At 34.4% G+C, this 12,267-nt stretch overlaps 1 protein-coding gene across 2 annotated transcripts in view; it reads right to left on the reverse strand.

The window, feature by feature from the left end:
* Positions 1-12,267, reverse strand: part of LOC110445428 — a 48,975-nt gene that overhangs the window by 35,346 nt on the left and 1,362 nt on the right. For both annotated transcript variants that reach the window (XM_021490051.1, XM_021490052.1), the window contains exons 2-9: positions 12,001-12,191; positions 10,894-11,037; positions 8,260-8,381; positions 7,418-7,476; positions 5,764-5,850; positions 4,969-5,004; positions 4,575-4,662; positions 3,048-3,161 (exon numbers count right to left, since the gene is read on the reverse strand). In XM_021490051.1, coding sequence (XP_021345726.1) covers positions 3,048-3,161; positions 4,575-4,662; positions 4,969-5,004; positions 5,764-5,850; positions 7,418-7,476; positions 8,260-8,381; positions 10,894-11,037; positions 12,001-12,191 — 841 coding nt within the window. The remainder of the gene's footprint in view (positions 1-3,047; positions 3,162-4,574; positions 4,663-4,968; positions 5,005-5,763; positions 5,851-7,417; positions 7,477-8,259; positions 8,382-10,893; positions 11,038-12,000; positions 12,192-12,267) is intronic.

The raw sequence follows: 12,267 nt of genomic DNA on the forward strand, positions 1-12,267 counted from the left end.
GGGGATAAAATTTCCCCTTGGGCGAGACCCATGTTGTTTGCAAAAAAATCGGAACATCTTCCCTTAGATGAGACACATGTCTTAACTTTTTTATACATGGCTTTCAAAATTGATAACAGCCTTCCTCGAACTCCTAATTTTGACAATTTATACCACAATTTACAACGATCGACGGAGTCGAACGCTTTCTTATAGTCAACAAAACAACAATATAAACGTTTACTATCATTTAGAGATTTTGTAATAATGGCATGAAGCGCGAAAATGGCGTCAACCGTACTTGTTCCAGGACGAAAACCAAACTGTGCATCTGTGATAATGTCATTCGACTCCGACCAGTCTACTAGTCTTTTATTCAGTACAGATGTAAAAAGTTTCGCCATACAGCTCAGGAGACTTATTCCACGATAATTATTAGGATCGTTTTTATCACCTTTTTTAAACACCGGGACCATCACCGCTTTAGACCATTCTTCAGGGAAACATCCAGAGTTAAATACATTATTAAAAATAGTATGTAAGGCTTGTAGTAAAATGTCACCAGCTTCAATAAAATATTCGTTTAGTAAACCATCTAGACCATGCGCTTTTTCTCGTTTTAGACGCTTGATAGCACATTTAATTTCGTCTGTAGATATACTACGGTCAAGTTCATCAAACACAGTGTTCCTATCAACATTTTCTTCTACATAATCATTATCCGACGGGTCGAGATTCGTGGCTACCTCCTTGAAGTGATTAAAAAATTCATCCAACGACACATTTGAAACAGTGGATTTTGTACTTGAGAATTTTTTATAAAAATAACGTGGATTGGTTTTCTGTAAGTGTTCCATCATATCTCCCTCGACCTTCCTATATTGCCTTTTACATGCGGCTTCAGAACGTTTGTATTCCCGTTTCCTTCGTATTAAAAGATCATGGGTTTCATCACATTTATTTCTGTTAAAATTATTCAATGCAGTCAGGTATTCTCCCCTCAAAGCACGCAACTGCCTGTCGAACCAGGGCTTATCTTGTCGAACTCATGCACGTGGAATGGATTCGTCTGGTGACCTTGTCGCGCTGTCACGTGATGCCCCGCGTGACCTCATAATAAACGGTGATAGTATTTGTAAGAGTTCATGCGTGAATTTGTAAACACTGGAATTTATGGCCTCTTGTGTTGTCTCCCCGTCAATAGTTGCAACCTGATTAATCTTGTCTTTATTTTCCCTGATTGCAACTAATGTTCAAAAACATACGTGAAGATAACAGATATAAATATTACAACTTATAATATATGCATCTGTCATACTTGCGTACTTTCCCTATTTAGGAGTGAGACTCCTGATTTTGGACCCTTAAATTTATAATTTTTAACCAGTGAAACTATTCCTATATTCCAAGATCTCATGATTTCAACTAAAAGAACAACTCAAAATGTGTCATTTTAAATGGCTATTTTGTGTCTAGGGGTTATATACACACATTTTATTTTTATGAGTTAATTTTGACCATGTGTAGAATCTCCCCCCATGGAAAGGATGAGTATCTACAAGGCCCTTTTTTGGGCCCTGGTATATTTGGATTTTCACCTCCTTATTTTGTTCAAAGATGTCCTACTGTTTGACATGCGGAAAAACTAAGTATAACTTTGACCGAAGGTGGGTTTCTGGGGGTACCAAAAGGGGTATGTTAAATCACAAATATAGTTTGCTGTTTTCAAAATGAGCTTAAAAACCAAAATAACACCATTTTTGAACACATGTATAAATAAGACAAGCATATTTAACAGAATGAAAAATGACAGAAATTCAATCGTCAATTAAAGATTGTTTATATAAAACGAAGGTTTAAGTCAGGGGGTCTTTTCGGTCATTTTCAATTGAAAAGTAATTTGTTTTCTCAATAAATATCCTTTCTGATTAATATTTTGACTTGAAATTTACAACTTCACTCATTTAAGTAGACTTACATACATTGCATATTGACTACATACTTTCCTTTTGTTTTATACTGAGTTATGGCTTCTGGACGCATTTCAAACTTGGCTATTTCAAATATCTCTCAATTTTAAGTGAATTAAAAGGTGCATGACACCCTTTATATGCTATAAGTATAAGATATCAATTGTTAGTATTGTATATTATATATATATCATATAATATTTGCTCAACACCTGTGGCTGAAGTGAGTTCCAGGTCCTAATTTGTTTTTTTACTTTGATTCAGATTGGCAGAGACTTTATTTGATGTAGGTTTACTAGGATGTAACGTTTAGTCAATGAACAGCCTTTCAGTTTGAGCAATGAGTCAAGACACTACCAATTAGAAAAGGCATTCCATTCAGTTATGTTGCCCAATGATGATATAAATAGGTACAATGCATTTTAATACCATTTACCATTTTTTAAATATTTTAATGTACTACATGTAAGATAACGTTAACTAAAATTCAGGTTTTAGTTATAACAGAACTGTAATAGGAGAATAAAGTATGCAGAGCCAGACAGGGACTCGAACCCAGGACCTTCCGAACTCTAGATAGATGCTCTACCAATTGAGCTACATGTACCTGGTCGCCTACAATCAACCCACTCCTTTTTTTAAGTCTTCACCCAAGAAGACATCACTATTTGCAAACCAGGTTCGGGTACAACATGTACCTCCTTGTCAAGCATACATCAATTGCTTGAAACAAGGGTTAGCAAGCCTGCCAATTTTGTAATAGGAGCATATAGTATTCCTCCTGTTCACATTATACTGACACTTAAAACCTCGTTCTTACCTATACCAATTTAAAGCAGAGAGCAGCTTTATGGATAATTTCAATTTTAAGAACTTGTGAGCTGGTTAATTATAATCAGGACATCAACAAATCATATCGGCTAATGGCATTCATATCGCTGATATATGGGCTAATGGCATTCATATCGCTGATATATGGGCTAATGGCATTCATATCGCTGATATATGGGCTAATGGCATTCATATCGCTGATATATGAATATAGAGAGTATGAGTTTGATTTTGATTGATTAATTACTTAGCTACATATACATGTACCTTATTGGCTTCTTCCTGGAATCTGTTTTGCAGCAGAGGTAAAAATATATGTAACTGAACCATGATTTTGTCATCCATTTCAGCAAAATCCTCATCTTCAAACTTTTGCAATGTCTGAAATATAAATAAGCATACACCAGTTAAAGGTACAAAAACGCTACATCTGCCTGACCACTACAAATCCCTATCCCAAAATCTAAACATTGAACGTGTCGTTTTGTTAAACACTGGAACAATCAAAGAAATTATCAGAAGATTTTTACACACACCTGACTTGGTGACCTGGAATGTGGGTCAAGATATATTTGTTTAGCAAAACTGGATACCAGCAAGCTAAAAGCCAGATATCATGGCTCTGGACATTATCTTTAGAAGATTTTTTTAAGATGTGTACACTTAACCATCCACTTTATTTGAACCAGTGACAAAATACATACAGCTGTTCATGAGGAGAAATTGTTGAAAATTGAAAACACTGATCATGATTCCAGAAAGGCAGTGAATGTAAGATCATGTTAAGATAAGATAAGATAAGCTTATTTCTGGCACAGGTTCATTTCTGATCCTCTACACCAGACTCTAATGATATACATATTCAATTACAGTTATACAATGTATTAATGTTCATATGTTCAGGACATCAGTTTATAAAGAACAAGGTGAACTAAAAAATAATAAGCTTTTCAAAACTTAATATTTGAATGTCATTGTATTGTTTTCACCTTTGACTCCTTGATATGACCTTGACCTTTAGAAGCAAAGGTCAGGAAAAAATGGTAGCAGCACAACATGTAATCGTTATAATTCCTCAATGATCTTTTTATAAATTGCTGTTCAACCCTTCTAACAAGTGTTATTTCCCTGAGAAACAGTACGTTGATCTGTTTAGATTGTCTGCGATCTTAAACTTGGAGGAACAATGGTATGCAGCTTCGTCTACCTTTGTAGTTCAGCCATTCGTAATCAAAAGATACTACCTGAGGAGCATTAGAATGAGTCATCCTTTGACCTCTTGTTGTGACCTTGACATTTAGGGCATTGACATGAGAGTCGGATACATAACAAACCATTTAGACGAGACATTTATTTTTATATCAAGTTTACAGGTATACAATAAAAGATCCAAGGATATTTATTTATTACTCAGATAGTTAATTAAAACTAAAATTGTACTTAACACCTTTTTTACCTTTTTGATCATAGGCTAAAGGCCAAACAACATGACTCTTGATCCCTTGGTTTGTAAGAAGAAGTTGGTTAAGACTTTGACAAATTCCACACCTAGTATGACTCTAGTACTAGTGTGGATCAAGATTATTTATTTGAACACATTTTACAGCTTTTCTACCAAACAAGCTTTGTGTAAAATGTATGGCCTTTTGACCTTGAAAAGAAATATTACTTACAGATTTTTGATACACTTAAATGTGTGTCATTTCCCTTTGTTTGAATGAACTTGATAGACCTTCCTTGCAACAAGCTACAAGTTAACTACATGTATCTTTACTCTGTTGTATAGGGGATTACCTTTTCGATAGCATCCATGTCTCCAAGCGTGGCATGAAATTGAAGCATAGCACCATAAGTATCAAGGTCCTGCTTGATGTTGTGTTTCCTGAAATTATATGTATAAGTAATTTATCATAATAATGTAGGCCCACAGAAGAGCAATTGTTGAAAAAAAAAAAAAAAAAAAATTATCTAAAGCAAATGAATCTCTTAATTAATCTTTTTTCATCATAATATCATGGCTATCTTTATTTTCACATCGTCTTTTTTATTTCAACATAGTGAATCAGCGAAAAGGACTTAATAATGTGGCAATTCATCACAATGAACTGATATCTTGTCAATAAACACAACTTTGGATTGCCATGATTTTTCAAATGTATTTCTAAAATCTCAATCGTTGTTCACAAACCTCATAATATCTAGCATGTCGTCAGCAGACACAAGCCTGAAGAGAAAGATTTAAACTCAAAATTAATCTATAATCCTAGCATTAGTATTAAATTTATATTGAATGTAAATTTAACTGCTTAATTTGGGAAAAAAAATCCCCTTCACCAGTGACATGTGTCTCTCTTCTAAAGAATAAATGCAGCAAACTATTAATGTATGTACATGCATCTAGTGTATAGACATAAACACAATTTAAAATAAGAAAACAAAATTCAAATAGGAACTCCTTAAGTTATGATCCCAGCATACTTATTAATTCTTTCTGTTTTCTTTTTTGTTCCTTTGAAAATCTCTTTATGATCCTAGTCTGCTACTTATAACCCTTGTATTCCAAGCCTACTCCTTTCAGATATTTCTTTTGGTTCCATCATTCTCCTTTCCTCGATCTATTCCCAAAGTGAAAACTTATTATGGTCCCAACCTGCTCTTTCTATTTACCCTTGTGATAAACTTTGTATGGCCCTACATTAACTTCCTACTTTTGACTTTTGTCATATTCAATTCTTATGGCCTCAGCCTGCTCCTTTTCAATTTGTCTCTGTACAAACTCCTGATTCCATCCTGCTTTTTATCTTTTGCCCCTGTGAAAATGACATTTTTCAAAACAAAGGTGGGTGTGGCTGTCTTTTTTCTACTTATAATGAAAAAAATGAATTATGTTTTCCCCCCAACTGAAACGAATTCCGGTGAATTATAGAATAAATATACAATATGAAACTTTCAAATGCCAAACTCTGCCTTTTCATTTTCTTACCCTGTCTTTGCATATGCTGTTACCAAACACTTAAAACAGTGACTGTTTACTGTCATGCCTGCATCCTTCATCTGCTCAAGAATTTGACTGTGAACAAAGAAAACAAAATCAAATTGTTATTCAAATTCCATCAACATAATCACTAATTAATTTCTGTAACATGTCACAGTTATTGGTTATTTTTTACCCTTTAACATTAACAGATGATCACGAAAATCTCATCAGGTTTAGAATTTGTTATAACTATTCTAATGGTAGCAGAAAAATGCACTGCCAGACCATCTTAAATCTAGATGGACGCCCTACCAATTGTGGCTATCGACTCAGTCTGGTTCAGCTACACTACACTTTGGCCTAAATATAAGCTTAAAGTATTCATAATTCACAGGATATTTTGTGCTAAAGCTATCGACTCAGTTTAGTTCCGTTACACTACACTTTGGCGTAAATATAAGCTTTAAGTATTCATAATTCACAGGATATTTTGTGCTAAAGCTATCGACTCGGTCTGGTTCCGCTACACTATATTTTGGCGTAAATATAAGCTTAAAGTATTCATAATTCACAGGATATTTTGTGCTAAAACTATTGACTCAGTCTAGTTCCGCTACACTACACTTTGGCGTAAATATAAGCTAATAAACTATTCATAATTACAGGATATTTTGTGCTAAAGCTAACGACTCAATCTAGTTCCGCTACACTACACTTTGGCGTAAATATAAGCTTAAAGTATTCATATTTCACAGGAGCTTTTTGATATGAACAGACACACTGACAAAGCGACTACTATATATATATGTAGAGTTGTCGCCAGTTACTACTAGGGTTGTCACCAGTTACTACTAGGGTTGTCACCAGTTTCTTGAAAATCTTCTGACTGAGTAACCAGTTAATTGGCCAATTCAGACAATAAATACATTATACTGTACGTTAAAATGAATTTTCACATCATAATTTTTCATTAATGTTTCATGATGGTTTAATAACATATTTTAAGTTCTCAACAGTTTTACACGGGAAACATATTAGTGTATTTTATTAATAACATCTCATGATGGTTTACTAACATATTTTAAGCTCTCAAAAGTTTTACACAGGAAAAATATTAGTGTATTTTATTCATAACATCTGTCAGCATAAAGCAGGACACAAGCTATTACTACTCGATTTGGTTATATTTCACTGATATCATTCAAATGGGTTGACAACCCTAGTATATACCGGTACCCCTCTCACTAAGCCCGGGCTATAATTAAACCCACCAATGTACACTTTCAAAAGAGGATTTTTATCAAACTAAAAGTTACATGTAATATATTTTGGTTGATAATGAAACAGCTTGACAACACTTTTCTATCATCAACACAACCATTTTTTATCGAAAATGATATAAAAATGTGGGGTGTGTGGTAAAAGCCGGGTCATGTAGTTTGAGAAACAGAAAATACCAAACTGTTTACTTTTGGTCTTCAGAAATGAAACTGTAAACAGGAACTTGTCTATAATTTTTATGTTAATGAAAGAGACAAATAGAATGGTTTCAATTATTCGTTACTTAAAATATTGGAAAACAAAAAATGTCTGTACTGTCAGACACATTTTTATATGTATCAAACCTAATTCGACAGGTTAATTTGAGAAAATACATTACCATCCCTCGTCCACTTCTCCGACGGAGCAATGATAAGAAAGTGCAGCCTGAAGAAAATCCTGACCAAAAAAAGGTGAAAAGTACATTTGTATAACATCAAATTTTTTACAATCATTCCACCAAAAATTGCTTGCAACATTATTTTTTTACCAATATTTGTCGCCTAACGACTTATTTGTTCTCTTGTGATCAGTCATCATGTAGTGATCTTAAACTTACATTTTACTATGAAATAAATCACTGTATATTGAGTGTACTTTATATGGTGAAATAAAACACTGCATCAGGGCCCATTTTCCATTATTGCAGGACCAGAACTATTAATTAAACTGACCGAGCGATATGATTGGCAAGCCTTGACTAAGATTTTAAAGGCCTACATTTTATCATCTGAAAGTCTAAAAGCTTTTCTGACGAAATATTACATTTAATAATGGACAAATCCTTTTGCCTGTCTTAAAAACAAACAGGCCCCTGGATATTTAACTGATTTGAGCTCGAGGGTTAGATGAAAAATAAATGACACACATCAGAGGCCTCCTGTGCTTTTATTTTGCTCAAAATTCGAATAATTATGCTGATGATACAATGTATACGTGTATTCCAGAAATAAAACAATTTTAATACTTTGTTTTTACAGTAAAATTCTCTCACGTCAGAACAATTAATAAAAATTATGTCTAACCACAGATTGGATATTTCAAATATCCAATTTTACTTAACTGATTTCAAATTTTGCTCATAAGCTTTATAATATTAACAAATCTATAATTTAAAATAATAATTATGAAGACACTATGTACATACATGTAATTATAAAGGATTTGTATAATGATCCTCACCACATTTGACTGTAAACCGGAGTCTGCCATCTTTTGTCGTATTTCAGGAATACTGATCTGGATGTTACTTTCTGAACATGCCATCACATAGGATGTATAAAGTGATTCATCACACTCAAAATCTGAAATAAGAAGGTCTTGTGTATATAATACATATATATCAACATAATAATTTCATATAGTTTGTTAGAAAGACTCTAGGGAGCGTTTCAATTTAAAAACAGAGCATATCAGCATTTATGATGCTACTTGTAGTTGCAGCACCATATTTCATACCCTAATGAATATTGTTTGGCCTCCTACTTGGCAAGTGTATCTAAAAGTTGAATGTTTGTGTGGAGGTATTTAAGGTAATTTAAATACCCTCTAGATAACGTTTTGATGTATATACATTCATATAACGCTTAAAAAGAATTATCATCTGTGGATATATAATATAAATAAAAAATGCAGTTCCAAAGTTCAGATTTTGCACTTGTTCATCGACACAGTTGAACTGCTAAATTCATTTTGGTCAAAATGACCCGGATCCTTATCTGTATTTTACCAGAGTGAAGTTCTCATAAATATCTGATACACTGTTGTACAAATGTACATAAAATTGTTGTCATGTAACAGATGCGGAATGCAGTATGTCAGACAAACATCGACGACGATTAATACACGCATTCGCAATCATTTATATAGTATCATTCACAACCACCCGGACAAACCGGTGGCGGGACATTTCACGTCTCCCGATCATAACATACATAACGTCATAGTTACGGGTATTGTTAAAGACGTCACGGATATTAACTGTCGTCTCAGAACAGAAGAGAGTTGGATTCGTATGCTACGTACAACTCAACCAGAAGGTTTAAACATTATAGCTTGATGGCCAACACGAAACAGACAACCTGCCGCAAACGTAATACTACAGGCAAAAAACTAAGTCTACTGTGTATCAGATGCGGGAAGACGTACATTAATCTCAGGAATTTACGGAGACATGCGGACATAGCACATGGTCTCATACAAACATGGTATAAATGCAAACTCTGCAAACGCACTTATGGGAGAGAGGAAACCTCAAGGACAAACACCCGGGATACCACGTGGAACCGGAGAAGTTTGAAGACTGCACCAGAGTACAGGCAACCAAACCGGACAACAAACGCCCATTTGAGGCGCTTACGAAAACACAATTAGATCAGGTGAAATTCAGAGTGAAACCAGGACATGGGATAACTACAGTGGGACCACCTTGCAAACAATTCAGGCCGGTACTAGATGAAACTATAGAGTTACTCAAGGCTGACCTAGAATTATCAGAGAGTGAATACACGGCATCCACGCCAAATACATCAGAAGAAGACTACGCAATGAGAGACTACAAGACTTTGGGATATAAGTCTCTATCCACATCCACTGTTTGTCAGGATGAACTTGAACATTATAACTCAGTTTAATAATATTTAGGGATAAAAGAAACTTGTACTTATGTCTAACTATATATACACATTTATACACATATATATTTAAAATAGTCAATGAATTGTATGTACATTGATAGTATTTCAGGTATTGATACTATAGACTAGAATGCTCATCTACTAATAATAACCGTGATGGAACTTTCTAGAACGTTATAAATAGATATCACGTGACGTTACCTGTATTACGTCATACTATACACAATATATATGTGCCCAGAATTTTAGTACTTCAGGGGACATATTTTGTTATCAAATCGTCCTGAAGAAGCCAACTGTTCGGACGAAACCGGTAGACATACCCAATAAATAAGATTCAACTTATCCTGAGCTTGTTGCGATTGACCCCTACGCTTATTTTCCTATTCTTCAATCGCCCTGCATACTGGTTGGTATCCAGGCAAGGGATAACGGAACCTACCGAACATAAACTACAATAACGGCGTTGGCTCTACTCCTGGATCGATATTAAAATTGTTGTTAATTCATTTTAGACATGAATTTTTTGTTCAGATGTAGAAGAAAGGATCAGAATCAGAACTGGCGGGATATTTTCTGAGGGAATTGAGGAAAGGCCCTTGGAAAAATTTAGGAAAATTCATTGATGCATTGGCTGTCAAATGGAAAAAAATCTACGATATATCAGCAACAGGCAACACAGATTTACAACATGTTAACTCTTTATTCATAGTTAAAAAGACATTTGTGTGGCTTTCTTTTAAAAGATCATTTATTTTCAAAACATCATCTAAAAGACTAAGATATTATCATTTATTAAACATTAATTCATTTCAGACATTATATGTTGCTTGTCATCTCAATACAAGATTAACAATTTCCAAAAATCTTTTTTTTTCTTTTTTTTTTAAAATCATAAGCACTAGTTTCTACTGATAATGAGGCCAATTTCTGTCCATAATGGCCCAGAAAAAAACCTAACTATACAAGCATGTATATAAACATATTTATGTTTTAATTGTGTTTTAACATTAGCCTATTTCGAGGTCATGTCATTCATTCATTGGGAAATAAATTTGTTCTGTAATTCCAAATTTGGACATTTCACCACTTTATTTTACATGCCTTGGGTTCAGACTTAACAAAGAGTAGGTAGACTGTGTAGATGATCCCCAGAACAGTTCTGATACAATTTACCTACCACATAATGAGTTGATTATCTTCCACAGTAGACTTGTCAGATTGCTCTTCTGTACAGTGGACATATGCTTGTTGCCGACAATTATGTCCAGTAGTTCTCTCCCAAGCTCTGCAGATAGTTTAAATGACATTTTCCCCTCTTTAACTGAAAAAATAAGAAAACGGTATTGAGACGATCCTTCGATGTACATCAAAAGAATCTCGCAGTCACGCAACGGTGAAAATTGTAATCTTCAAAGGACTGGTATCAGCCTAGCGATTGGTCAGGTTCTTTTACTTGAGACCAATCAAAAAGCTATCTTTGTACCTTCAATTATGCTACGACATATTCCAGGGGTGCAGAGAGCAAAAGTGAGCGAAACCTCTGGAGTATTGAGGATGTCTAAAACATCACATAACACTTGATTTATATATGTATATGATTCAACATGTAAATATAAACCAATATTTATTTTGATGTGATTTCAATTTATATAGAATTTTGAGGTATCTGAAAATAATAGCCCAAGTTTGTAATTAAGAAAGAAAATTAGCGAGAACAGAGAATGTGTGATTGAAATATAATTGTGACATGTGTATAATGTGTAACAAGAAAGAGTAGTGTGATTCCAATCAGTATTGTACCCGCAATCCTAGACTTCCTAGTCGGCAAACTCTATCACTGAGCTAAAGGAAACTTGATCTAGCCCAAAGCTATAAGGCGACCGTAATCCTATGCATAATTAAAATCTGCCACGTCACCATGTTCCCCACTTTTTAAATGTGTTCACCCTTGAACACCACAACAACTCAGGTTCTAACTCCCTGTTGCCACAGGGAGGACCATGGACACTATTTGTGACAGGAAAGAGAGCAGTGTGTTTGATTCACCGTGAATCAAACTCTCGATCCCGACTTCCTTGTTGGTTGCTCTACCAATGAGCTGAAGGGAAATTCCTTCTAGCGCAAAGCTAAAAGGCAACCGAAATCCTATATACATTTCAAATTTTCCACAAATGTATACTGTTGAAAAACTTCAAAAAAACATATTTAAATACAAATTTTATTCGTTTCAACATCAGTGGCTAGATGGGTGCTCACACCCACATTACATAGTAATAATACTTACCTTTGTTTTTTAGGTCCATCACTATGGCCAGCACATTCTCGTAGGAAACATTTCTTGGCTTGTGATGGAGAACCTGTCTCAATGTGAAGATTAAACTCTTGGTCCATATCTCTGGGGATGTAGAATCTGAATGCCTTACATGTTGAAGGGAAAAGTTTTCATGCTGTCGACCATATATAACTTGCCAATTTCTGCAACATTCAATAAATTGTATTGTCATTCTAATACATGTTATGCATATACACATTGCATTTGTAGAAATGACAT

The sequence above is a fragment of the Mizuhopecten yessoensis genome, unplaced genomic scaffold (assembly GCF_002113885.1).
Source record: "Mizuhopecten yessoensis strain PY_sf001 unplaced genomic scaffold, ASM211388v2 scaffold2303, whole genome shotgun sequence".
Lineage (NCBI taxonomy): Eukaryota > Metazoa > Mollusca > Bivalvia > Pectinida > Pectinidae > Mizuhopecten > Mizuhopecten yessoensis.